The sequence below is a fragment of the Choloepus didactylus genome, chromosome 18 (assembly GCF_015220235.1).
Source record: "Choloepus didactylus isolate mChoDid1 chromosome 18, mChoDid1.pri, whole genome shotgun sequence".
Classification (NCBI taxonomy): Eukaryota; Metazoa; Chordata; class Mammalia; order Pilosa; family Megalonychidae; genus Choloepus; species Choloepus didactylus.
The window spans coordinates 50,826,744-50,853,989 of record NC_051324.1 but is presented as its reverse complement, the minus strand read 5'-3'; the positions used below and the strand labels follow the sequence as shown (position 1 = coordinate 50,853,989).

At 41.7% G+C, this 27,246-nt stretch overlaps 2 protein-coding genes and 1 pseudogene across 3 annotated transcripts; all 3 read right to left on the bottom strand.

Annotated features, from left to right (window-relative positions):
- Positions 1-2,997: 2,997 nt before the first annotated feature.
- Positions 2,998-3,447, bottom strand: LOC119514231 (keratin-associated protein 9-9-like). 2 transcript variants are annotated; one of them, XM_037809899.1, is made up of 2 exons: positions 3,192-3,447; positions 2,998-3,125 (listed from the first exon to the last, which is right to left on the bottom strand). In XM_037809899.1, exons 1-2 carry the CDS (start codon positions 3,445-3,447, stop codon positions 2,998-3,000), a joined length of 384 nt encoding a protein of 127 aa, XP_037665827.1. The 2 variants fall into 2 exon arrangements, with proteins under 2 accessions (XP_037665827.1, XP_037665826.1); XM_037809898.1 differs by having other exon boundaries at positions 2,998-3,447.
- A 6,644-nt stretch (positions 3,448-10,091) lies between these two features.
- On the bottom strand, positions 10,092-16,108 carry LOC119514762 (keratin-associated protein 4-12-like). The gene is made up of 3 exons (XM_037810498.1): positions 15,930-16,108; positions 15,693-15,854; positions 10,092-10,608 (listed from the first exon to the last, which is right to left on the bottom strand). The coding sequence occupies exons 1-3, from the start codon at positions 16,106-16,108 to the stop codon at positions 10,092-10,094; spliced, it is 858 nt and encodes a 285-aa protein (XP_037666426.1).
- An 8,949-nt stretch (positions 16,109-25,057) lies between these two features.
- Positions 25,058-25,605, bottom strand: LOC119514097 (annotated as a pseudogene).
- Positions 25,606-27,246: the final 1,641 nt, after the last annotated feature.

Here is a 27,246-nt window from a genome sequence, read left to right as displayed (position 1 = left end):
GGTGCACTAGAGCAGCCCAAGGCTGACCTTCTGATGCATGTGCTTCGGGGGAATCCCATGGAAAAGCTGGTTGCCAAATTTCTGAGTTTTTGTTTTCTACTTCGAACAGAGGCAACAAAGTCCAGATCAATTTTCTGAAATTAATACTTGTTAATTTCTACAACAATATTATATTTTTTCCAGAGCTCCTAAATGTGGAATTGCCTTTATTACTCAATTCAAATCATAGACAGAGAAAACTATTTCATTTCTAGTAGCATGAGCACAGCTCACTGAAGGGAACATGGAAAAATTGTGAGTAGTGGATCACACATTACAAAGTGATATAACCAGATTATCTCCAATAAACAAACATATAAAACTTGAGGTCCAATGCAATTTTCTAAAGACAGATCTACCCCACTGAGTTTTACAGTTAGTCTTTGGAAGTATGAGATTGGGGGAACAAATCCTCGGTGGCTTAAAAATATAATTAGACTTTTATCACATGTGGTATCATAATTCATTCTTAAATGTTATGTTATCAATGAATTCAATGAAAATTTACACTGATACTCTGATATATCAAATTTGGGACTATGAAAGTGCCACAGAAACTGAAAACAAGAGAGATAAGATTGCCCTTGGAATGTGGAACTTAGAAATGGCATGAAAAGAGAAAATTTAGGTATGGTCACCTTTAAGAAAAAGAATGGCTTCATGACTGGCAAAATTTACTCTACCATGGTGGAGGATATTGTAAAAAATGAATGTGTATATCTTAAGTGGAGTTGGGGGTAATTAGGAATGGAAGATACTGTAGATAAGGACATCCTGGTTATGATAGACTCACAGAAGCTGAATGCAATCTGCCAAGTGGTTTTAGTTGATGCATAGATGCCCCCAGTGATGTGACTTCCAATCATAGCCCATCTATTGATCTCTTTCTGCTTTCATTTATTTCTTCCCCTTTGAGGATATAAGAGCCAAAGCATATATCTCTGGGGCTTGGAAATCAGAATCCAGTTGTTGCATATTCACCTCCCTGTTCTGCCACTCATTGGCAGGAATCCTTGGGAAAATTTCTTAATATATTCAAGCCCTTTTTATAGTTGATTTATTTTATAAAATTTTAGCTTCCGTCTGTTCATTTATCCTAACTGTTGTACATAGAAATTGCATCCATGGAGTTAATCAGGAAGTTATTTCTCTATTTTTTTTTTCCTCTCTATGATGTCATACTGGAAACCGAAACCTGGTTTATGGTCCCCACTCCCAGGGGAGTAGAGTTTCTTTTCATGCTTTTCCCCAGCAAACCTAATAAGGGCCAGGATCTTGGGCATCTTGTTTATTTCTGTATCCCCCACATGAACACAGTAACTGGTCCACAGTAGGGGCACAGTACCTAGTTATTGAAAGAAAAGGGTCTTTTTAATCTACAAATATAAACCTCTTAGTTTTCATTATTTGTCCCGAAACTCTGATAATTGACAGGAAAATGAGCCCAAATAGGAAAACATCCAAGTTATTTGCTTTCATGTGCAAAACTTGTTGGCCATAGAGGTGTCTCTGTGTCTTCTGATGACATCACAAATAAAACAGTGCAGGAGAAACAGACTGGTTTTTAGAAGACAGTCAAGCTGCTTACAAGCTGTGCAGCTGTGCAAGCTGGTACGTGTTAGTTTACCTCCATGAGATCCATTTAATCTGCTTTACGATGGGTACGATAAGATCTCCCTTTCTAGGTGCTCAGTAAATATTAATGAATCATTTCAAGGTGTCCTCTGCTACGAAGCACCTGGAGTGCTGGTGGGTAGTAAGTTAGAGACCTTGGCAGGCTCTGCAGAGAACTGGAGATGAAGGTCAAGAGGATGACACTTCTCACCTTTATTAACTCGACCCAGGGCCACCCTGGTCCTGCAACCTGCTCTTCCTCCTAGAGGCAGCACCAACCCTCAAAAGTCCAAATGCTTGAGTGTGCTCTTTATTGCTCAGGTTCTTCCAGCTTCCCCCTCCTTTACTATCACCATTATACCTGTCATAGATTCTGGTGGGGCCCAGTTTCTCCTCATTTCTTGTTCTCATGTTCCTTTCCGTATGCACAGAAAAGTGCCCGATGTGTGAAAGTGTCAAGATTTCCACTGCTAGAGAAGCCAGAGACAGGCAATGTGCACATCCTCCAGGTGTACAGATATCAGTGTTGTTTCCACTTGCAGTAAGAATTAAATGACAGCACCCCCGAGTTAGACTAAGAAGACCCAGATACTGGACCTGTGGACATTAAGCAATTAAGTTTTCTCATATATACAAAGATTATTGCAAAAGACACTCTTGGCTCTGACAACCTTGGTAGGTTATTGTGAGACTAGGAATGGAGGATAGAGCTGAAATGTGGTTTGAATTATGTCAGCTCTTATAAAGGCAATGCTGCAGGAAAAAAAAATAAAATGTGGGGAAAGATGCAAAGTAGTAAAGATTTTATTAAGAAATAAACAGGGAAGATGTCCTGTAATTAGGAAGACAATTCAAAGTGAACATAAAATGGAGAAGCAGACCACAGGAACAATGAGAACATTTAGAAATATTTATTATTTACCCTTGAGGAGAGTTTGAAGAAAAAAGCCATAAGGTTACTGTTTGTGTATTTTTTAGGTTTTTTTAGAGAGAAAGGGGCAAGATTAAATTTCCACGTCTGAGAACATGACTCAAGGTCAAGAACACATAAAGCAGAGCAAAGAGCTCGAATACTGATCAACCAGAAAAGAGAAGAAAATCAGAAAAAAGTAGGCTGCACCTCATCAAAAAGATTCCAAGACATTTTACAAGATGACTAAGAAAACTGGATGGTGGTGAAATCTGGGAAGTGACTCTATTGAAGGACCAGGTGGGAAGTGGGAATGTGGCAGGTGGTGGGTGTTCAGAAGAGGATCAACAGTAGGAAGGACAGCAGCAGCTGGGCACCCAGCAAGGGCTGCTGCAGCAGCTGGGGTGGCAGCAGGTGGTCCTACAGCAGGTGGTCTAACAACAGCTTGGGCGGCAGCAAGGCTGGCAGCAGCTGGTTCCACAGCTATTGGCTAGGCAACCGGGCACACAGCAGCACGTTGGTTGGTAGCAGGTTCTCGAGCAGTACACGGGGCCACTGCAAGCTGGCCGGCAGCAGGTTGTGTAGCAGCAACTGGGGCAGCAGCAAGGCTGGCAGCAGCTGGAGCCACAGCAGGATGGACGGCAGCAAGGCTGGCAGCAGCTGGAGCCACAGCAGGTGGGCTGGCAGCAGGTGGTCCTACAACAGGTGGTCTGACAACAAACTGGGCGGCAGCAAGGCTGGCAGCAGCTGGAGCCACAGCAGGATGGACGGCAGCAAGGCTGGCAGCAGCTGGAGCCACAGCAGGTGGGCTGGCAGCAGGTGGTCCTGCAGCAGGTGGTTCTGCAGCAAGTTGGCTGGCAGCAAGGGGAGCAGCAGCAGCTCATGGTGTCAGGTGTGGAGGGCGGGTTCCTGTTCAAAGGTGAGTTTCCCAGATTCTGAGAAGTCCTTCTCTTCCGGGGCTTTTATACAGTGGGTCCCCAATGTTGGGACCAATGAGCAGAACTTTTCCTTGTTGTTTATGTTGTTTTCCATGGTCCATGGGGAAATGGCCCAAGGAGGAAGTTATTCCTCAGTGTTAAGAATTTTCTCAAGGTAATTGATTTGTTTGTTTTCCTAATTGATACATTTAAAAAAAGATTATTTTCCTGAAATGATCTATGCAGTCATGAAGCACTGTTAAGCCTGTTGAGATGTCACAGGTGTCAGTCTGCATGTGCTTTCCTTTGGTGAGACTTACATTGGGAAGCACCTTTGAAGAGAGGGTGATGATGATGAGTCATGGTGATGAGTTAAAGCAGGTTTGGGGAGGCTTCTGATTCTACCTGTAATGTGAAAGGTAGTATAGAATTTACCCTGCTGCTGTAAACAATAATGAATACTGGGGAAATATATAAAACAACAATTTGCAGGACAGCAATCAACTTTGGGCTACGATCCTTGAACAAGGGACACATGAGGTGAAGCCCACATTTTTCCCCAGGTTTTTCTCTTTAGTCACTGTTTTTGTCCTTGTCAAGGGATATCTCCCTACCTCAAGATCAAGTCATTCACAGAACTTATCTAGTAAGAGTTTTAAGATTTTCTAATTTTAGGTCATTAATATTCCTAGATTTGCTTTTTGTACATTACATGTGGTTGGAATACAATTTTATCTGTCCCATGTGGACAATTTTTTCCAGCTTTGATTTATGAACATAGTATGCTTCATCATCGATGTGCCCCCATTTCATCCATAATATTATTTATCTTTGTCTTCTCTCTTTTTCTTGATCACTTCTGACAGTGGAATATAAATTTTTTAGTTAAAAAAATGAAAACAAATTTTGAATTTGCTGGTGTTCGCTGCTGTATCTTTGTTAATTATTTCATTAATTTACACCTTAATTAATTTATTGTTTTTTGGTTAATTGTACTTTTATTTTTCTAACTCATTAAGAGGAGCACTTAATTAGTTTTGAGATTTTAATCTTATCTAAGCATTTAAAGTTATGCATTTAGTTAAAGCACCAATTTTACAGCATCCCAAAGATTTGATATGTCATATTTTCATTGTCACTCAGTTAACACATTCTATACTTTACATTATGAATTATTCAGGTTTGGTCTTCCATGTCAGTATATTGTCTACAATTTATCCCATCTTTTGTGCACTCTAATGACTATATGCTCTACTGTTTGTTTTGTACCTAATATTATGCTTAGTTCTCTCTGTCCCTACCATAAATTTATTTTTATTAACTCTTCATTTTGGAATTATTTCTGATTTATAGAAACATTGCAGAAATATTACAAAGGATTCCTACATGCCTTCACAATGTTAGCATTTTACTATGCTTTCTTTAACATTTGATGTCTGTATAGACAATTACTGTAGGGTTTACCTGAATCATTTGAGAGTAGGTTGCAGTTGTACTCTCCATCACTCAACACCCATTTATTCCTAAGTTCTTCAGTGTGTGTTTCTTTAATCACATAGTTCTGTGATCAAAACCAAGATTTTAAAAACTAATATAATATTATTTCTGCTTGGTTCTTACTAACATTTTCATGTACTTTTTTGTACTGCTAATAGCCTTCAATTATTCTCTTTCAATGTATTTATGAAGTTTAGTTAAAATCCAAATGAAGATTTCCTGACTTGGAAGACAAAATCCCTGAAAAATGTAAATAATATAAACATAAGAAGACTCTGAATGGTGTAGAGAAGAAGGCAGACTGGCTAGGGACCTCAGGACCTGAGGAATAACATGATGTTAAGTTTCCTGGACTTTTTTTTTTTCCTTGTATAGCCCAGGCTTTGAGCTGAAGAAGCCAGCAACCCAGAAACTCCAACAGAAGAAGAGGAGAAAAGTCTAAACAACCAAATGTAAAGTTTGGAACTGAAAGATACAATAACCAGAATAACAGTAGAATGGAAGTGACAAAGGAAAGTTTCAGTGAACTGGAAGACAGAACAATAGAAATTACCCAGCCTGAACAGCACAGAGGAAATAGACTGAAAAAAATTAACAAATTACAAATTCTTGTTAAGTGTACATGCAATCTTCTCCAGGATAGACCATCTGCTAGGCTAGAACTAAGTGAGTTCAGCAAGTTTGCAAGATAAACACAAATAATTGTATTTCTATAGACTATCAATGAACACATGGACCCAGAAATTAAAAATAATATATCATGTATAATCAGTTTCTCCCTTTCTCTCTCTAAAAAGAAATACTTGGTTGTGAGTTTAACAAAACATGTACAGGACTTTTACAGCATTTATTTACAAAGTGCTGATGAAGGAAACAAAGAAGATCTCTATAAACGGAGAAACATCATGTTCGTGAATTGGAAGACTCAATGTAGTAAAGACATCAATGCTTCCAAATTGATAAACGGGTTTAATAAAATTCCTATAAAAATGACAGCAAAATTTTTTTGTAAATAAACACAAGATTACTTTAAAGTTGGTATGTAAAAGTAAAGGAACTAGAATAGCTAAAACAATTTGAAAAAGAAGAATAAAATTGAAGGAGTCAGTCTACCCAATTTCAAGAATTGTAATATAGCTACAGTAATCAAGACTATGTGGTACTGAAGGAGGAATAGACATATAAGTCAATGGATTGTTTAGAGAATCCAGAAAGACATCCATACAAATATTTCCAACTGATTTTTCACAAAGGTGCAGAAGCAATTCCATAAAGGAAAGATAGCCTTTCCAACAAAGGTACTGGTGCAACGGGACATCCAAAAGCAAAAAATGAACCTTGACCCTAGTCTTACACTTTATACAAAAATGAATTAAAAATGGATCATGGAGCCAAATGTAAAACGTAAAACTATAAAACTTTTAGGAAAAAAAAAACATAGTAGAAGACATAGGTGAAGCAGGTGGTGTGGGTGGGATGAGGTGGGTGTGGCTTACAAGTGCTACCTGAGGGGTCCTTGTGGGGATGGAAATGTTCTGTAGCTTCACTGTCTCAATGTCAATTCATGATTAAGATGTTCCATAGTTTTGCAAAATATGGTTATAGAAACTGGGTAAAGCATACATGGGATATCTGTGTTTCAATATAAAAAGTTTGCTTTAAAAATTCGATTGAAGAAAGGAAGGAAAAATATACAAATGTTCTGTAAAAAGCAGAAGAACAAAGGGGTATGGAGATTACTCGAACATCTGATCATCTCCACTATAGCAAGGGAGTTCACCTGTCAGAAGGAGGTGGGTCAGTTCTTAAATAAAAACCTAACTTCCTGTTGAATCTGATGTCACAATATCTGTAGTGGGTTATCAAGGAATGTCTAAATTTGTGCTGCTCAAGCCTTTACACTAACTAGAGAGGAACAGTAGAAATCTGTTGGTCTGAGTAGATCTTGTCACCAAATGCTTGTCACCAAGCATTTTAACGTCCTAATCTTTGCTTCCAGAAGATATTAAACATCATGACAATTCCGTGGGCATCCCCATGGACTATTTACATAATGCCTTTGTCAGTCATCCAAATTAGATAAATTTATAAAATCATTTATATCTCTGAAAAAAATTTTACACCCATTTATCTCAGTGGGAGTCACTATATATCTCTCTTTGATTCTTTTTCCATTTTCTGCACATTTTACACATAAAGAAACTGTGAACATAGGAAGCTTCTCAATCCTCCTGTGAATCGATTGGACATTGATAAGACTTCCATTATTGGCATTTCTAAGGATTCTGCCATATGCCTTAAATGTCAGTGCTACCACAGAGTTTGGGTACAGAGACTGACTTTCCTTCTCTTTTTCAAATACATCTCAAGTAAAATCATTCTGATACCTAGCTGACTAATGTAAATGACAAAAACGAACAGAATAAAAAGATAAAATTCCATTGTGGATACTCAGGAGGCAGAGACATGAGTCAGTTCGTATCAGAAGTCAGGGAGCACTAGAGCTGCAGCATCAAGGCTGCAGAATTTATGCTAAGTTGATTGAAGATGTTTTCTGAATAACCTGCGACTCTTAAATGGGGCTGGTGAAGCTGGTGTACCGTGGCAGCTTAGCAAGAGGAGATGCACCAATGCAGCTGTCAGCCAGGCCTGGCCAAGCACTGCAGGGAATAGAGAGAGCCGGACAAGGCACATTGAGACTTCAGATTCATTGGCAAACTATTGTGAAACATGTACAGTAGATGCCATTCAATATTCTTCTCCAAATGCCCTGTTCTGGTATTTTGCTCAGGGAATAAACTCCTCGTTATGATTTAACTTTTCATGGAGGTATGCTTATAGGAAAAATATGCTAGTCAAACGACCTATGAAAACTCTAGTTCCTCTTTAATAAGTTATTTATCGTGTAAATTCATCATAAATTGTAATATGGATTTTATAGGCTTGATAAAAGTGAATGTGCCCCAAGGTGGTTTAACCCTTAAAATGTAAGTCAAAAGGCCTTTTTTCCTGTTTCCTTCTTGAAGTTTTGTAGTTTTATGTTGTTACACTTAGGTCCATGGCCCATTTTGAGTTGATTTTTGTATATGATGTGACGTAGAACCAAGGTTCATTTTTGTACAGGGATCTTTGATTGTTTCAGTACCATTTATTCAAAAGACTAAACTTTCTCCCTACTTATGTTGGCATCTTTCTCTAAAGTCAATGGATGATATGTGTGGATCTATTTGTGGATTCTTATTACTTTCTATTGATCCTATATGGCTATCATTTCACCAATAGCACGCAAAATAACATTGCTATTGAAGTCATATAATGGTGTGCTGTTCATGCAACTTGTGCAAATTGCTCTAAATCCATTGTTTATGATTTTCTCAGCTCTAATATAGGGGCAAAAATAATAGCATCTCAGGGTTGTATGAGAATGACAGTGTCGATAAAGGATGGAGCTCGCTAACTAGAACATAATAGGTACTCGATCAGGGTAACTCATCCCTAAGTACTCTCTCTGTTAGAAAGCTAAGTAACTAAGCAAAGAATTCCAGATACATCTTGTAGGAAGATATCACATCTCTTGATCCCATTAACCAACCAAAACAACTTTATATCCCTTAAAAAGGTGACCCTGTCGAAACCTCTTGTTTTCATCTCAGAGCTGCATTAGACCTTGTACTACTGAGTTGCTTTGGTTGTTCTTTTTATTCAGCTTTTCATCAAAAGATCTAGCTACTTGGGAACTAAATGATTGCCAATCTTGACTTTGGGTAATACATCCTTCCTTCTCCTTTTCATCTTGCTTTCTCCCTTTTTTCCCTTCAACTCTGATTTTGATATCCCTTCCCTACTTTATCTTTTTCACGTAAAGCACAAGAAACACCCTTTTGTGATCCAGAGATTATGATTAAATTAAAGGCTTATATTCCAATTTCATAATTACCTCAAATCTTAGTACTTGGTACAAATTTACTTTCCTTCATAATGTTGAGGTCATGAGACAAATTTATTCGAAGTTTGGGAGCACAGGAAAGGTGGCCCCAGAGTGTGTGCTTTTCAGGGGTGATTCTTAATCCCAATTTCTGCTGAGATGGATTAAATAATTCAAGAATACCATTTCCATGCCATCAAAGAACAGATTCCTTTAGGTGACGTTGGGGATCACTTTGTTTGTCGGGGACAGTGTGCCGGTGGTTGAACAGAAACCATGGAAAATGCAAGGCCTCCCTTCGTTGACGGGAACTCCTCAAGGCAGTGTTGTTGGTCACAGAGGTGGGAAGGGTCTGGGAAGAGCCTTGTAGATAGAAGAGGATCCAGAGATGAAGACTATAGTTATTTCCATTGTTAGAGAAGCAACTCAAGGTGAGCACATTCCCTGTCTGAGTTCTACTTGGAGAAAGATGCAAATAAAAGCGCATTAGGCGTGGAAGCAGGGGACCTGGGCGTTGGGCTTGCTTCTGTGGTCTGCTAGATGTGTGAAATTCATTTTCTCTTTCTGAAAATGGCAACAAATCTTTGCTCTGCCCAATTTGTAGGGTCATTGTGAGTCTTGAATGAGATGATAGATACAAAATTCAGTTCAAAAGGGAGGACTTATAAAAGAAGCACTATTAAAAAGAAAAGCAAAATACATAGTATTAGGTCCAGGAAAATACAGATTTTATTAGAATAGACCTGCTAGAAAGACAATTCAGATATTATGAAGAGTGAAAAGCAAACACAAAACATTTTCCAATGATAAAATCTAATAAATATTGATCATTTTAGAGAGCTAAAAATACAATCATCACATTTAATTTTTTTCTTTTTTTTTCACTAGATACAAAAAAATGATGATCGTGTTCCCAAGGCTGAGACCGTGAATCCAGGGCAAATTCAGATGGTGCTGACCAGGATTGAGTACAGCGATCAAGAGGAAATGAAGAATGAAATCAAGGTGAAGTAGACGGCATTCCTCAGCAGACTCACAAGCATTGCCTGAAGAAGATGCCAGCAGTGTTCAATGCCAGCGTGTTGTTTCTCAGGAAAGCATGGGGAGCAAGTTTATTGCAGGAGTAGGAACATTGGCAAATGGTTGAGGAAAGGTGGTCTGTGGTAGGTGGTGGGACTAGGTGAGTGCTTCAGCACCAGGAAGGGCGGCAGCAGCTGGAAAGACAGCAAGGGCTGCAGCAGCAGCTGGGACGGCAGCAGGTGGTCCTACAGCAGGTGGTCTGACAGCAGACTGGGCGGCAGCAAGGCTGGCAGCAGCTGGTTCCACAGCAGGTGGGCTGGCAGCAGCTGGACTCACAGCAGCTGGGCTGGCAGCAAGGCTGCCAGCAGCTGGTTCCACAACAGGATGGACGGCAGCAAGGGTGGCAGCAGCTGGACCCACAGCTATTGGCTAGGCAACCGGGCACGCAGCAGCACGTTGGCTGGTAGCAGGTTCTCGTGCAGTACACGGGGCCACTGCAAGCTGGCCGGCAGCAGGTTGTGTAGCAGCAACTGGGGCAGCAGCAAGGCTGGCAGCAGCTGGAGCCACAGCAGGATGGACGGCAGCAAGGCTGGCAGCAGCTGGAGCCACAGCAGGTGGGCTGGCAGCAGGTGGTCCTACAACAGGTGGTCTGACAGCAAGTTGGCTGGCAGCAAGGGGAGCAGCAAGGGGAGCAGCAGCAGCTCATGGTGTCAGGTGTGGAGGGCGAGTTCCTGTTCAAAGGTGAGTTTCCCAGATTCTGAGAAATCCTTCTCTTCTGGGGTTTTTATACACTGGACCCCCAATATGTGGACCAATGAGCAGAAGTTTACTTGTTGTTTATGTTGTTTCCCATGGTCCATGGGGAAATGGCCCAAGAAGGAAGTTGTTTCTTAAGTGTTAAGAATTTTCTCAAGGTAAGTGATTTGTTTGTTTTCTTAATTGATACATAAAAATAAGACTATTTCCCCAAAATGAGATGCAGTCATGAAATGCTTTTAAGCCTGCTGAGATGTCACAAGTGTCTGTCTACATCTGCTTTCCCTTGGTGAGACTTACATTGGGAAGCACCTTTGAAGAGAGGGTGATGGTCATGTGTAACATATGAACTTTTGCATTATGCCCCAACTGTTTCCTTTCCCACAGGCCCTAGAGAACAGATGCTTCCATATGCCTTAGCAAATTGATAGACCAACTTGAAAGCCTTAATTTGATTCCATACACAGCCAACCACACTGTGTCAGGGCCTCAACCCCACGTCCCTTTTTCTGAAGCTTATCAAACATTGGCTTGTCCTCTGGTCAGTGCTGACCAGCACAGCAAAGAACTTCTGTCTCTTCATGCTGCTGAGTGTGAGGTCCGCACATAAGCCCTGGTAACTTCTCCATCTTATTCTCCAGGCTGGACTCGTCCGAGTCATTCTTTGGTGTGTTGTGCCCCTCGCAGTTGGGTTGAAGGCTGCCTTATAGCACATCCCTGGCCTTAGTGGAAACATGCTTAGTCGTGGTGCTGAGGTAAACCCAGGTTTACTAGGCTTCTGGTTCCACCTGCAATGAGGAAGCAGCATAGGATTTACCCTCCAGCTGTAAACAAAATTGAAAGCTGGAGAAACATACAAGACAATTATTTCCAGGAGAGGAATCAGATTCGCCTATGATATTTCAGTGAAGGAAACACATGAGGTAAAGCCTGCATTTTCTCCAGGTGTGCCAGTTTGGATGTATTATGTCCCCCAAACGCCTTGTTCTTTAATGCAATCTTGTGGGGACAGATGTATTCGTGTTGATTAGGTTGGAATCTTTGGATTAGGTTTTTCCATGCAGATGTGACCCACCCAACTGTGCGTAATATCTTTGATTAGATTATTTCCATGGAGGTGTGGCCCCGCCCATTCAGCCTGGGTCTTGATTTGTTTACTGGAACCCTATAAGAGCTCAGATAGAAGGAACTCAGTGCTGCTTCAGCTTAGAGAGACATTTTGGGGATGGCCATTGAAAGTAGACTTTTGCTAGTCCAGAGTTTGCCTGGGAGAAACTAAGAGAACACCCCCAGATGCCTAGAGAAAATCATCCTGGGAGAAGGCCATTTTGAAACCAGAACCCCAGAGCAGATGCCAGCCACGTGCCTGTGCATTCCCAGCTGACAGATCTTTTCCAGACACTATCAGTATTCTTCAGTGAAGTATTAGCAAACAGGATCACCAGGTTTTCCTCCTTTTTTTTTTTTCTTTTTTTTAAAGTAAAATATATAACTTAGTTTATTTAACTTAGACGAGTAGGCGAGAATGGCCTTCTTCACCTTCTTCCTCCTCCATCTCTTCCTCCTCCACTTTTTTTTTTTAATCTTCATTTTATTGAGATATATTCACATACCACGCAGTCATACAAAACAGATCGTACTTTCGATTGTTTACAGTACCATTACATAGTGGTACATTCATCACCCAAATCAATCCCTGACACCTTCATTAGCACACACACAAAAATAACAAGAATAATAATTAGAGTGAAAAAGAGCAATTGAAGTAAAAAAGAACACTGGGTACCTTTGTCTGTTTGTTTCCTTCCCCTATTTTTCTACTCATCCATCCATAAACTAGACAAAGTGGAGTGTGGTCCTTATGGCTTTCCCAATCCCATTGTCACCCCTCATAAGCTACATTTTTATACAACTGTCTTCGAGATTCATGGGTTCTGGGTTGTAGTTTGATAGTTTCAGGTATCCACCACCAGCTACCCCAATTCTTTAGAACCTAAAAAGGGTTGTCTAAAGTGTGCATAAGAGTGCCCACCAGAGTGACCTCTTGGCTCCTTTTGGAATCTCTCTGCCACTGAAGCTTATTTCATTTCCTTTAACATCCCCTTTTTGGTCAAGAAGATGTTCTCCGTCCCACGATGCCAGGTCTACATTCCTCCCCGGGAGTCGTATTCCACATTGCCAGGGAGATTCACTCCCCTGGGTGTCTGATCCCACGTAGGGGGGAGGGCAGCGATTTCACCTTTCAAGTTGGCTTAGCTAGAGAGACAGGGCCACATCTGAGCAACAAAGAGGCATTCGGGAGGAGGCTCTTAGGCACAACCATAGGGAGGCCTAGCCTCTCCTTTGCAGCAATCGTCTTCCCAAGGGTAAAACCTGTGGTAGAGGGCTCAACCCATCAAACCACCAGTCCCCTATGTCTGTGGTCATGTTAGCAACCATGGAGGTGGGGTAGGCGAATACCCCTGCATTCTCCACAGGATCCTCAAGGGGGCACTACATCTTTTTTTTTTTCCTTGTTTTTCTTTTCTTTTCTTTTCTTTTTTTTTTTTAACTTTCCCTTCTTTTTTAAATCAACTGTATGAAAAAAAAAGTTAAAAGGAAAACAAACATACAATAAAAGAACATTTCAAAGAGACCATAACAAGGGAGTAAGAAAAAGACAACTAACCTAAGATAACTGCTTAACTTCCAACATGTTCCTACTTTACCCCAAGAAAGTTACCTAATATAGCAACATTTCTGTGAACTTGCTCCTACTGTATCCATCAGAAGTTAACAGACCATAGTCATTCCTGGGCATCCCCAGAACGTTAAATAGCTTATCTGTTCTTCTTGGATTATTGTTCCCCCTTCCTCAATTGCTCTCTATTGCTAGTTCCCCTACATTCTACATTATAAACCATTTGTTTTACATTTTTCAAAGTTCACATTAGTGGTAGCATATAATATTTCTCTTTTTGTGCCTGGCTTATTTCGCTCAGCATTATGTCTTCAAGGTTCATCCATGTTGTCATATGTTTCACGAGATCGTTCCTTCTTACTGCCGCGTAGTATTCCATCGTGTGTATATACCACATTTTATTTATCCACTCATCTGTTGAAGGACATTTGGGTTGTTTTCATCTCTTGGCAATTGTGAATAATGCTGCTATGAACGTTGGCGTGCAGATATCTGTTCGTGTCACTGCTTTCCGATCTTCCGGGTATATACCGAGAAGTGCAATCGCTGGATCGAATGGTAACTCTATATCTAGTTTTCTAAGGAACTGCCAGACTGACTTCCAGAGTGGCTGAACCATTATACAGTCCCACCAACAATGAATAAGAGTTCCAATTTCTCCACATCCCCTCCAGCATTTGTAGTTTCCTGTTTGTTTAATGGCAGCCATTCTAATCGGTGTTAGATGGTATCTCACTGTGGTTTTAATTTGCATCTCTCTAATAGCTAGTGAAGCTGAACATTTTTTCATGTGTTTCTTGGCCATTTGTATTTCCTCTTCAGAGAACTGTCTTTTCATATCTTTTGCCCATTTTATAATTGGGCTGTCTGTACTATTGTCATTGAGTTGTAGGATTTCTTTATATATGCAAGATATCAGTCTTTTGTCAGATACATGGTTTCCAAAAATTTTTTCCCATTGAGTTGGCTGCCTCTTTACCTTTTTGAGAAATTCCTTTGAGGTGCAGAAACTTTTAAGCTTGAGGAGTTCCCATTTATCTATTTTCTCTTTTGTTGCTTGTGCTTTGGGTGTAAAGTCTAGGAAGTGGCCGCCTAATACAAGGTCTTGAAGATGTTTTCCTACATTATCTTCTAGAAGTTTTATGGTACTTTCTTTTATATTGAGATCTTTGGTCCATTTTGAGTTAATTTTTGTGTAGGGGGTGAGGTAGGGGTCCTCTTTCATTCTTTTGGATATGGATATCCAACTCTCCCAGCCCTCAGGGGTGATTCTTAATCCCAATTTCTGCTGAGATGAATTAAATAATTCAAGAATACCATTTCCAGGCCATCAAAGAACAGATTCCTTTAGGTGACGTTGGGGATCACTTTGTTTGTCGGGGACAGTGTGCCGGTGGTTGAACAGAAACCGTAGAAAATGCAAGGCCTCCCTTCGTTGACGGGAACTCCTAAAGGCAATGTCTGTTGGTCACAGAGGTGGGAAGGGGTCTGGGAAGAGCTTTGTAGATAGAAGAGGATCCACAGATGAAGACTATAGTTATTTCCATTGTTAGAGAAGCAACTCAAGGTGAGCACATTCCCTGTCTTAGTTCTACTTGGAGAAAGATGCAAATAAAAGCGCATTAGGCATGGAAGCAGGGGACCTGGGCGTTGGGCTTGCTTCTGTGGTCTACTTAGATGTGTGAAATTCATTTTCTCATTCTGAAAATGGCAACATATCTTTGCTCCGCCCAATTTGTAGGGTCATTGTGAGTCTTGAATGAGATGATAGATACAAAATTCAGTTCAAAAGGGAGGACTTACAAAAGAAGCGCTATTAAAAAGAAAAGCAAAATACATACTATTAGATCCAGGAAAATACAGATTTTATTAGAATAGACCTGCTAGGAAGACAATTCAGATATTATTAAGAGTGAAAAGCAAACCCAAAACACTTTCCAATGATAAAAGCTAATAAATATGGATCATTTTAGGGAGCTAAAAATACAATCATCACATTTAATTTTTTTCTTTTTTTTTTCAATAGATAAACAAAAATGATGATCGTGTTCCCAAGGCTGAGACCGTGAATCCAGGGCAAATTCAGATGGCGCTGACCAGCATTGAGTACAGCGATCAAGAGGAAATGAAGAATGAAATCAAGGTGAAGTAGACGGCATTCCTCAGCAGACTCACAAGCATTGCCTGAAGAAGATGCCAGCAGTGTTCAATGCCAGCGTGTTGTTTCTCAGGAAAGCATGGGGAGCAAGTTTATTGCAGGAGTAGGAACATTGGCAAATGGTTGAGGAAAGGTGGTCTATGGTAGGTGGTGGGTCTGGGTGAGTGCTTTAGCAACAGGAAGGGCGGCAGCAGCTGGAAAGACAGCAAGGGCTGCAGCAGCAGCTGGGGCGGCAGCAGGTGGTCCTACAGCAGGTGGTCTGACAGCAGACTGGCTGGCAGCAAGGCTGGCAGCAGCTGTTTCCACAGCAGATGTTCTGACAGCAAGGCTGGCAGCAGCTGGTTCCACAGCTATTGGCTAGGCAACCGGGCACGCAGCAGCACGTTGGTTGGTAGCAGGTTGTCATGCAGTACACGGGGCCACTGCAAGCTGGCTGGCAGCAGGTTGTGTAGCAGCAACTGGGGCAGCAGCAAGGCTGGCAGCAGCTGGAGCCACAGCAGGTGGGCTGGCAGCAGGTGGTCCTATAACAGGTGGTCTGACAGCAAGTTGGCTGGCAGCAAGGGGAGCAGCAAGGGGAGCAGCAGCAGCTCATGGTGTCAGGTGTGGAGGGCGAGTTCCTTTTCAAAGGTGAGTTTCCCAGATTCTGAGAAATCCTTCTGTTCTGGGGCTTTTATACGCTGGACCCCCAATATGTGGACCAATGAGCAGAACCTTACTTGTTGTTTATGTTGTTTCCCATGGTCCAAGGGGAAATGGCCCAAGAAGGAAGTTGTTTCTTAAGTGTTAAGTATTTTCTCAAGGTAATTGATTTGTTTGTTTTCTTAATTGATACATAAAAGTAAGACTATGTCCCCGAAATGAGATATGCAGTCATGAAATACTTTTAAGCCTGCTGAGATGTCACAAGTGTCTGTCTACATCTGCTTTCCCTTGGTGAGACTTACATTGGGAAGCACCTTTGAAGAGAGGGTGATGGTCATGTGTAACATATGAACTTTTGCATTATGCCCCAACTGTTTCCTTTCCCACAGGCCCTAGAGGACAGATGCTTCCATATGCCTAAGCAAATTGATAGGCCAACTTGAAAGCCTTAATTTGATTCCATACACAGCCAAGCACACTGTGTCAGGGCCTGAACCCCACGTCCCTTTGTCTGAAGCTTATCAAACATTGGCTTGTCCTCTGGTCAGCGCTGACCAGCACAGCAAAGAACTTCTGTCTCTTCACGCTGCCGAGGGCGGGGTCCCCACATAAGCCCTGGTAACTTCTCCATCTTATTCTCCAGGCTGGACTTGTCCGAGTCATTCTTTGGTGTGTTGTGCTCCTTGCAGTTGGGTTGAAAGGTGCCTTGTAGCACATCCCTGGCCTTACTAGGAACATGCTGAGTCGTGGTGCTGAGTTAAACTCAGGTTTACTAGGCTTCTGGTTCCACCTGCAATGTGGAAGCAGCATAGGATTTACCCTCCAGCTGTAAACAAAATTGAAAGCTGGGGAAACGTATAAGACAGGTATTTCCAGGAGAGCAATCAGATTCGCCTATGATTTTTCAGTGGAGGAAACGCATGAGGTAAAGCCTGCATTTTCTCCAGGTGTGCCAGTTTGGATGTATTATGTCCTCCAAACGCCATGTTCTTTAATGCAATCTTGTGGGGACAGATGTATTCGTGTTGATTAGGTCGGAATCTTTGGCTTAGGTTTTTCCGTGGAGATGTGACCCACCCAACTGTGCATATTACCTTTGATTAGATTATTTCCATGGAGGTGTGGCCCTTCCCATTCAGCCTGGGTCTTGATTTGTTTACTGGAACCCTATAAGAGCTCAGACAGAAGAAACTCAGTGCTGCTTCAGCTTAGAGAGACATTTTGGGGATGGCCATTGAAAGTAGACTTTTGCTGGTCCAGAGTTTGCCTGGGAGAAACTAAGAGAACACCCCCAGATACCTAGAGATAAACATCCTGAGAGAAGGCCATTTTGAAACCAGAACCCCAGAGCAGATGCCAGCCACGTGCCTGTGCATTCCCAGCTGACAGATGTTTTCCAGACACTATCAGTGTTCTTCAGTGAAGCATTAGCAAACAGGATCACCAGGTTTTCCTCATTTGTTACAGTTTTTGTCCTGGTCAAGAGATATCTCCCTACTTGAAGTTCAAAAGTAATTCGCATAACTTATCTGGTAAGACTTTTAAGGTTTTGTTTTTTATCGTTAGGTCATTAATACTCTTAGAATTGATATTTTGTACATTATGTACGCTTGGAATCCAATTTTAGCTGTTCCACGTGGATAGTTTGTTTCTAGCTTTGATCAGGGTACATTCTTGCTTCATCCATAATTTTATTATCTCTCTTCTCTCTTTTTCTTGATCACTCCTGACAGTGGTTTGTCAATATGTTAGTTAAAAAAATACAAAACATTTTTTGGGGTTTTTATCTTTCTCCTGTTTCTTTATTAATGATTTTATTAATATACCCTTTAGTTAATTTATGATTTCTTGGTTAATTTAGTTTGTATTTTTCTAACTCATGAAAATGGGTTTTAGTTAACTAATTTTTAGATTTCATTCTAATCAAAGTATTTAAGTCCATAAATGTAGGTATAGTACCAATCTTACAGCATCCCAAAATTTCGAAAAGTAATATTTTCATTGTCATTCAATTAACACGTTCTATACTTCACACTATGAATTATTCAGCTTTAGTCTTCCATGTCAGTGTATCTTCTACAATTTATCCTATCTAGTGTGCAACCTAATGACTATATGCCCCACTCTGTTTTCTAACTACTATTATGCCTCATATACTCTGCCCCTACTTTCAATTTATTTTATTAAGTCTTCCTTTTGGAATTATTTCAGAGTTATAGAAAAATTGCAAAATACTTCAAAGAATTCCCATATATCTCACACTTTATAAAAATTAAATTAAAAATGGATCATGAACTTCAATGCAAAATGTAGAAGTATAAAACTTTTAGAAAGAAACCATAGTAGGAGACATAGGTGAAGCAGGTGGTGTGGGTGGGAAGCAGGTGGGTGTGGCTCACAGGGGTACCTGAGGGATCCTGGTGGTGATGGAAATGTTCCATATCTTCACTGTATCATTGTCAATTTATGGTTGTGATGTTCTATAGTTTTGAATAGTTTGTTTTTGGAAACTGGGTAAAGGTTAAATTGGTTATCTCTTTTTCAAAATAAAAAAAAACTTACTTTAAAATTCTGATTGAAGGAAGGAGGAAAAGTTTAAAAATGCCATCTGCCTATAAAACAGGAAAGTATTAGAGGGTTTTGAGATTAGTCAACCATTTGGTCACCTCCACCATAGCCTTGGAGATCATCCGTCAGTGGGATGTGAGTCACTTCTTAAATAAAAGCCTAACTTGCTGTTGAATGTGGAGTCACAGTATCTGTATTGCATTTCCAAGGAAAGTCTATAACTTTGCCCTGAAGCCTCTATACTAACTAGAGAGGTACAATAGAAATCTGTCAGACTGGGTAGATCTGGTCACTAATTTGTGAAGCATTTCAACATCTTGGTCTTTGTTTCCAGAAGATATTAAAACATCCTGCCAGATTCATGGGCATCCCCATGGATAATTTATATAATGGCTTTGTCAGTCTTTCAAATTTGACAAATTTGTAAAATCATTTTTATCACTGAAAAAAAATTTACACTTGTGTATCTCAGTGGAAGTTACTGGACATCTCCCTTGGATTCTTTTTTCATCTTTCCACTTTTCCACATAAGGAAATTCTGAAGGTAGTAATCTTCTCAGTCCTCCTTTGAATCAGTTTGACTTTGATAGGACTTCCATTGTTGGCATTGTTTTTAGGATTCTATCATACACCTTAAATGTGGGTGCTACCACAGAGTTTGGGTACAGAGACTGACTTTCCTTCTCCTTTTTAAATACATCTCAAGTAAAATCATTCTGATACATAGTTGACTAATGTAATGACAAAAATGAACAGAATAAAAATAAAAAATTCCATTGTGGATACTCAGAAGGCAGAGACATGAGTCAGTTGGTATCAGAAGTCAGGGAGCACTAGAGCTGCAGCGTCAAGGCTGCAGAATTTACGCTAAGTTGATTGAAGATGTTTTCTAAATAACCTGCGACTCTTAAATGGGGCTGGTGAGGCTGGTGCACCGTGGCAGCTTAGGAAGAGGAGGGGCACCAATGCAGCTGTCAGCTAGGCCTGGCCAAGCACTGCAGGGGATAGAGAGAGCCGGACAAGGCACATTGAGACTTCAGATTCATTGGCAAACTATTGTGAAACATGTACAGTAGATGCCGTTCAATATTCTTCTCCAAATGCCCTGTTCTGGTATTTTGCTCAGGGAATAAACTCCTCGTTATGATTTAACTTTTCACGCAGGTATGCTTATAGGAAAAATGTGCTAGTCAAACGACCTATGAAAACTCTAGTTCCTCTTTAATAAGTTATTTATCGTGTAAATTAATCATAAATTGTAATATAGATTTTATAGGCTTGATAAAAGTGAATGTGCCCCAAGGTGGTTTAACCCTTAAAATGTAAGTCAAAAGGCCTTTTTTCCTGTTTCCTTCTTGAAGTTTTGTAGTTTTATGTTGTTACTCTTAGGTCCATGGCCCATTTTGAGATGATTTTGTATATGATGTGACGTAGAATCGAGGTTCATTTTTGTACAGGGATCTTTGATTGTTTCAGTACCATTTATTGAAAAGACTAAACTTTCTCCCTACTTATGTTGGCATCTTTCTCTAAAGTGTATGGATGATATGTGTGGATCTATTTGTGGATTCTTATTACTTTCTATTGATCCTATATGGCTATCATTTCACCAATAGCACGCAAAATAACATTGCTATTGAAGTCATATAATGGTGTGCTGTTCATGCAACTTGTGCAAATTGCTCTAAATTCATCATTTATTATTTTCTCAGCTCTAATATAGGGGCAATAATAATAGACTCTCAGGGTTGTATGAGAATGACAGTGTCGATAAAGGATGGAGCTCACTAACTAGAACATAATAGGTACTCAATCAGGGTAACTCATCCCTAAGTATTCTCTCTGTTAGAAAGCTAAGTAGCTAAGCAAAGAATTCCAGACACATCTTGTAGGAAGATATCACATCTCTTGATCCCATGAACCAACCAAACAACTTTATATCCCTTAAAAAGGTGACCCTGTCGAAACCTCTTGTTTTCATCTCAGAGCTGCACTAGACTTTGTACTACTGAGTTGCTTTGGTTGTTCTTTTTATTCAGCTTTTCATCAAAAGATCTAGCTACTTGGGAACTAAACGATTGCCAATCTTGACTTTGGGTAATACATCCTTCCTTCTCCTTCTCATCTTGCTTTCTCCCTTTTTTCCCTTCAACTCTGATTTTGATATCCCTTCCCTACTTTATCTTTTTTTTTTTAATTTTAATAATGTATTTTATTTAACCCAACATATCAAAAAATTATCATTTCAACACGTAATTCAATACTAAAATTATTAATGAGCTATCACATTTTTCCTTACTTAAGTCTTCGAAACATCTACTTTATACTTTCAGCGCATCTCAATTTGGACCAGCCACATTTCAAGTGCTCAATAGTTACATGGGGCTAGTGTCTATTGTTTTGGATGGTACAGGTCTAGAGAGTAAGAGATGATAAAAGGAAATTAAGCATGATATGGCCAAAGTGACAAAATATTATAATTGATGTATCTGGGTATTAGGGGTAGGGGATGAGAGTATGTTAGAGTTCTCTGCACAGGGTTTGTATTATTTTTTAAGTTGTTCTATAAATTCGAAAGTATTTCAAAATAAAAAGTTTTTAAAAAAAAGGGAATTAAGCAAGCAGCATCTACTGATGGGATTATAAGTCATGTAAGCTGTCCCTGACCTTATCTCTATTCAGAGCATTGACTTTTTGTTTTATTTTAGTGAAAATAAAATAAGCTCACACCCAATCTCAGTTCCCTAGCCCCACACTCTTTTAAGGTTTTAGATTACTCAACACAGAATTTTCCTACCACAAGGTTTTTAGTTCCCTTTTGGACTCTCTTATGAACAGAGAGGCAATGAACGGGTCATTCTGCACCTTCTTAGCCATTATGTTCTTTTTTTTTTTTTTCTTTTCTCTTAGCCATTATGAATATCTGAATTACAGGTTCCTCATCTGACCAACAATCCTCTATTTTCACCCTTGAGTGATCTCAAACTTTTCAGATGGATGGCATTCTACATCTATGGGTTCCAAACCTGGCTGATCATCCAAATCAATTCAGAGTATTTAAAGCAACTCAAAACAAAACAGTGTGCACCCAGCACCTCCCGAACCCCAAACCAGAGATGTGCTCAGCAATATGTATTTTTAAAAGCTTGCTGGATGACTGCAATGGGTGTTCAGTCTTGGGAGCCAGTGACCATCACCCGCTTTGCTGAAGAGGCCCAGAGTGTTCACCTGGCACCACCGTAGTGGCACAGCAAGTGCCTGATGGACAAATCCTCTAGGAGAAATACTCCTATTTTAACAAAGTCATTGTGGCCATGGAAGGGGCAAGTTGTTTTTTGTTTCCTCAGGGCTGGGACAAAGGCAGTGGCTGAGGTAGAGGCTTCAGAGGTCCCTCTGGGTATAGTCTTTTAGGCAGGCCAGGGCCCAGCCCATGTGACAGGAAGCAGCATCTCTAGTTGGGGACCAATATGACAGGAAATCTATAGCTGGTAACCCCTCCTCATTCTCTCCTCTGGTAATTGCTTTCCTGACAGTGACTCAATGGGAATCTCTTCTTAACAAATAGGTGTAATGTAGCAGATCAAGCCTGTGTTTCAAGGGGACAATCTGAAAGAGCAGTAACTGAGACCATATGTGTATATGTGTGTGTGTATATACATCTATATATATATATGTGCACACACACATACATACCCATACACACAGTCCTTTAGGACTTCACTTTAATCACTGGGTGTGCCCTTTGCACTAGGATCATAAAGCAAGCCTAGTTTCCTTTGAAATATTTAAAGAGCTCCAGATTTACAGTTGGGACACCTAAATTCCAGTCCCAATCCTGTCACTCACCACCTGTCTCACTCGGCATATTTAACATAGCTGAGCCTGACTTTCCTCGCTGGTAAAATATGAATAATAATGCATGTCTCATAGATTATAATGATTAGTGGATAAAATAAGGCATATGAAAGCAATTTTTAGACACAAACGTTTAGACACGCTAACATGTTTAGTGGGGAAATAGAACAGCGGGAGTAATCTTCGCTAATACCTCAGGTCAGAAACCACGTTTACTCACTTCTGCTCTCTCTCTCTGCTCTACCGACCACGGCATGTGCCTTACAAACAAGCAGTAGGCGCTCTAATACAAATGAATAAATGAATGCGCTCCTAGGATTTTGGTCCTTGATGCACACCCGTCCTAGGCTTCTGGCAAGGCAGCCCCAGGAGAAGGCGGTCTGCCAGCTCTCCCTGTTTCTACTGGGAAATCCTCACAGCCCGGCAAGTTTTCATTGGTTCGGTAACCTTCTGAGTCGATTTTTCATTGGCTCAGTGAATCCTCACCGCAGCTGGAATGAGGCGAGACAGCCCCATCTGAGATCACAACAGCGTATCACTTAGGGCTGCTCACTCCGTTGCTGTCCACACCCGCCCCGCAGCCCGCCGGGAGCCCCCTCCTCCGCGCGCTCACTGCCTGCCCCGCCGCCCTTCTCCTCCCAGTCCCCTGTCCAGCCCCGACATCCTCCGCTCCAGTCGCCTCCTTGGGGGAACCTTCCCTGGTTAAGCCCGGCCACCGCGCGGTCCCGTAAGGGACATTTTTCTGGCCCCCTACTCAGAGGCGGAGCCTCGCTCCCCGGGCCACGCACGTGAGCTGCGGGCCTTTGTCACTTTCTCCGGTCCTGCGCCAGCTGCGTTCAAATCCTCAGCCTCCTTCCTAACGCCTCCCCTCCCTCCTCCCAGAACACAGGACGAAAGATACGTTCTGTCCTGAAGCTCTATAGTGAAAACATTTGATCACCTACAGAAAGTATTTTCACTCGGCAGGAACAGCATCGACAGCTGTTCTTGCCGAGCAAGAGAACTCCGGTGCAATTAAAGGTGATCTCTCAGCCGCTGCCTCCTCACCCCCGCCAGGCTGTCATTGTTTTCCTGCCGCCGCGACGAACCCGTGGAGCGCAGGAGGCGTGCGGACGCCGGGGTCTCCCCCCGTGGCAGGTCCCAGCCCTCCGGACCGCCTGCAGCACCCACCCGCCTGCCCCTCCAGACGCCTCTTTGCAAGCCCTACTTTATCTTTTTCACATGAAGCACAAGAAACACCCTTTTATGATCCAGAGATTATGATTAAAGCAAAGGCTTATATTCCTATTTCATAACTACCTCAAATCTTACTACTTGGTACAAATTTACTTTCCTTCATAATGTTGAGGTCATGAGACCAAATTTATTCGAAGTTTGGGAGCACAGGAAAGGTGGCCCCAGTGTGTGTGCTTTTCAGGGGTGATTCTTAATCCCAATTTCTGCTGAGATGGATTAAATAATTCAAGAATACCATTTCCATGCCATCCAAGAACAGATTCCTTTAGGTGACGTTGGGGATCACTTTGTTTGTCGGGGACAGTGTGCCAGTGGTTGAACAGAAACCATGGAAAATGCAAGGCCTCCCTTCGTTGACGGGAACTCCTCAAGGCAGCGTTGTTGGTCAAAGAGGTGGGAAGGGTCTGGGAAGAGCTTTGTAAATAGAAAAGGATCCACAGATGAAGACTATAGTTATTTCCATTGTTAGAGAAGCAAGTCAAGGTGAGCACATTCCCTGTCTTCGTTCTACTTGGAGAAAGATGCAAATAAAAGCGCATTAGGCGTGGAAGCAGGGGACCTGGGCGTTGGGCTTGCTTCTGTGGTCTACTAGATGTGTGAAATTCATTTTCTCTTTCTGAAAATGGCAACAAATCTTTGCTCTGCCCAATTTGTAGGGTCATTGTGAGTCTTGAATGAGATGATAGATACAAAATTCAGTTCAAAAGGGAGGACTTATAAAAGAAGCGCTATTAAAAAGAAAAGCAAAATACATACTATTAGATCGAGGAAAATACAGATTTTATTAGAATAGACCTGCTAGGAAGACAATTCAGATATTATTAAGAGTGAAAAGCAAACACAAAACACTTTCCAATGATAAAAGCTAATAAATATTGATCATTTTAGAGAGCTAAAAATACAATCATCACATTTAATTTTTTTCTTTTTTTTTCATTAGATACAAAAAATGATGATCATGTTCCCAAGGCTGAGACCGTGAATCCAGGGCAAATTCAGATGGCGCTGACCAGCATTGAGTACAGCGATCAAGAGGAAATGAAGAATGAAATCAAGGTGAAGTAGACGGCATTCCTCAGCAGACTCACAAGCATTGCCTGAAGAAGATGCCAGCAGTGTTCAATGCCAGCGTGTTGTTTCTCAGGAAAGCATGGGGAGCAAGTTTATTGCAGGAGTAGGAACACTGGCAAATGGTTGAGGAAAGGTGGTCTGTGGTAGGTGGTGGGACTAGGTGAGTGCTTCAGCACCAGGAAGGGCGGCAGCAGCTGGAAGACAGCAAGGGCTGCAGCAGCAGCTGGGACGGCAGCAGGTGGTCCTACAGCAGGTGGTCTGACAGCAGACTGGGCGGCAGCAAGGCTGGCAGCAGCTGGTTCCACAGCAGGTAGGCTGGCACCAAGGCTGGCAGCAGGTGGACCCGCAGCAGGTGTTCTGACAGCAAGGCTGGCAGCAGCTGGTTCCACAGCAGGTAGGCTGGCACCAAGGCTGGCAGCAGCTGGACCCACAGCTATGGGCTAGGCAACCGGGCACGCAGCAGCACGTTGGTTGGTAGCAGGTTCTCATGCAGTACACGGGGCCACTGCAAGCTGGCCGGCAGCAGGTTGTGTAGCAGCAACTGGGGCAGCAGCAAGGCTGGCAGCAGCTGGAGCCACAGCAGGATGGACGGCAGCAAGGCTGGCAGCAGCTGGAGCCACAGCAGGTGGGCTGGCAGCAGGTAGTCCTATAACAGGTGGTCTGACAGCAAGTTGGCTGGCAGCAAGGGGAGCAGCAAGGGGAGCAGCAGCAGCTCATGGTGTCAGGTGTGGAGGGCGAGTTCCTTTTCAAAGGTGAGTTTCCCAGATTCTGAGAAATCCTTCTGTTCTGGGGCTTTTATACGCTGGACCCCCAATATGTGGACCAATGAGCAGAACCTTACTTGTTGTTTATGTTGTTTTCCATGGTCCATGGGGAAATGGCCCAAGAAGGAAGTTGTTTCTTAAGTGTTAAGTATTTTCTCAAGGTAATTGATTTGTTTGTTTTCTTAATTGATACATAAAAGTAAGACTATGTCCCCGAAATGAGATATGCAGTCATGAAATGCTTTTAAGCCTGCTGAGATGTCACAAGTGTCTGTCTACATCTGCTTTCCATTGGTGAGACTTACATTGGGAAGCTCCTTTGAAGAGAGGGTGATGGTCATGTGTAACATATATGAACTTTTGCATTATGCCCCAACTGTTTCCTTTCCCACAGGCCCTAGAGAACAGATGCTTCCATATACCTAAGCAAATTGATAGGCCAACTTGAAAGCCTTAATTTGATTCCATACACAGCCAAACACACTGTGTCAGGTCCTCAACCCCACGTCCCTTTGTCTGAAGGTTATCAAACATTGACTTGCCCTCTGGTCAGTGCTGACCAGCACAGCAAAGAACTTCTGTCTCTTCACGCTGCCGAGGGCGGGGTCCCCATATAAGCCCTGGTAACTTCTCCATCTTATTCTCCAGGCTGGACTCGTCCGAGTCATTCTTTGGTGTGTTGTGCCCCTCGCAGTTGGGTTGAAGGCTGCCTTATAGCACAGCCCCTGGCCTTACTGGAAGCATGCTGAGTCGTGCTGCTGAGTTAAACCCAGGTTTACTAGGCTTCTGGTTCCACCTGCAATGTGGAAGCAGCATAGGATTTACCCTCCAGCTGTAAACAAAATTGAAAGCTGGGGAAACATATAAGACGAGTATTTCCAGGAGAGCAATCAGATTCGCCTATGATTTTTCAGTGAAGGAAACACATGAGGTAAAGCCTGCATTTTCTCCAAGTGTGCCAGTTTGAATGTATTATTTCCCCCAAATGCCATGTTCTTTAATGCAGTCTTGTGGGGACAGATGAATTCGTGTTGATTAGGTTGGAATCTTTGGATTAGGTTTTTCCATGCAGATGTGACCCACCCAACTGTGCATATTACCTTTGATTAGATTATTTCCATGGAGATGTGGCCCTTCCCATTCACGCTGGGTCTTGATTTGTTTACTGGAACCCTATAAGAGCTCAGACAGAAGAAACTCAGTGCTGCTTCAGCTTAGAGAGACATTTTGGGGATGGCCATTGAAAGTAGACTTTTGCTAGTCCAGAGTTTGCCTGGGAGAAACTAAGAGAACACCCCCAGATACCTAGAGAAAAACATCCTGAGAGAAGGCCATTTTGAAACCAGAACCCCAGAGCAGATGCCAGCCACGTGCCTGTGCATTCCCAGCTGACAGTTGTTTTCCAGACACTATCAGTATTCTTCAGTGAAGCATTAGCAAACAGGATCACCAGGTTTTCCTCATTTTTTACAATTTTTGTCCTGGTCAAGAGATATCTCCCTACTTGAAGATCAAAAGTAATTCGCATAACTTATCTAGTAAGACTTTTAAGGTTTTGTTTTTTATCTTTAGTTCATTAATACTCTTAGAATTG

Excerpts from the sequence above, each read along its gene's own strand:
- LOC119514762 (XM_037810498.1), bottom strand. The coding sequence starts at position 16,108 with ATGAGCTGCTGCTGCTCCCCTTGCTGCTCCCCTTGCTGCCAGCCAACT. Across the intron at positions 15,855-15,929 it reads CCAGCTTGCAGTGGCCCCGT|CTGCTGCCAGCCTTGCTGTC; the intron begins GTACTGCATGAC and ends CTGTGGAACCAG. Across the intron at positions 10,609-15,692 it reads AGCTGCTGCCGCCCTTCCTG|TTGCTGCTCCCCTTGCTGCC; the intron begins TTGCTAAAGCAC and ends CTGCTGCTCCCC.
- LOC119514231 (XM_037809898.1), bottom strand. The coding sequence starts at position 3,447 with ATGAGCTGCTGCTGCTCCCCTTGCTGCCAGCCAACTTGCTGCAGAACC.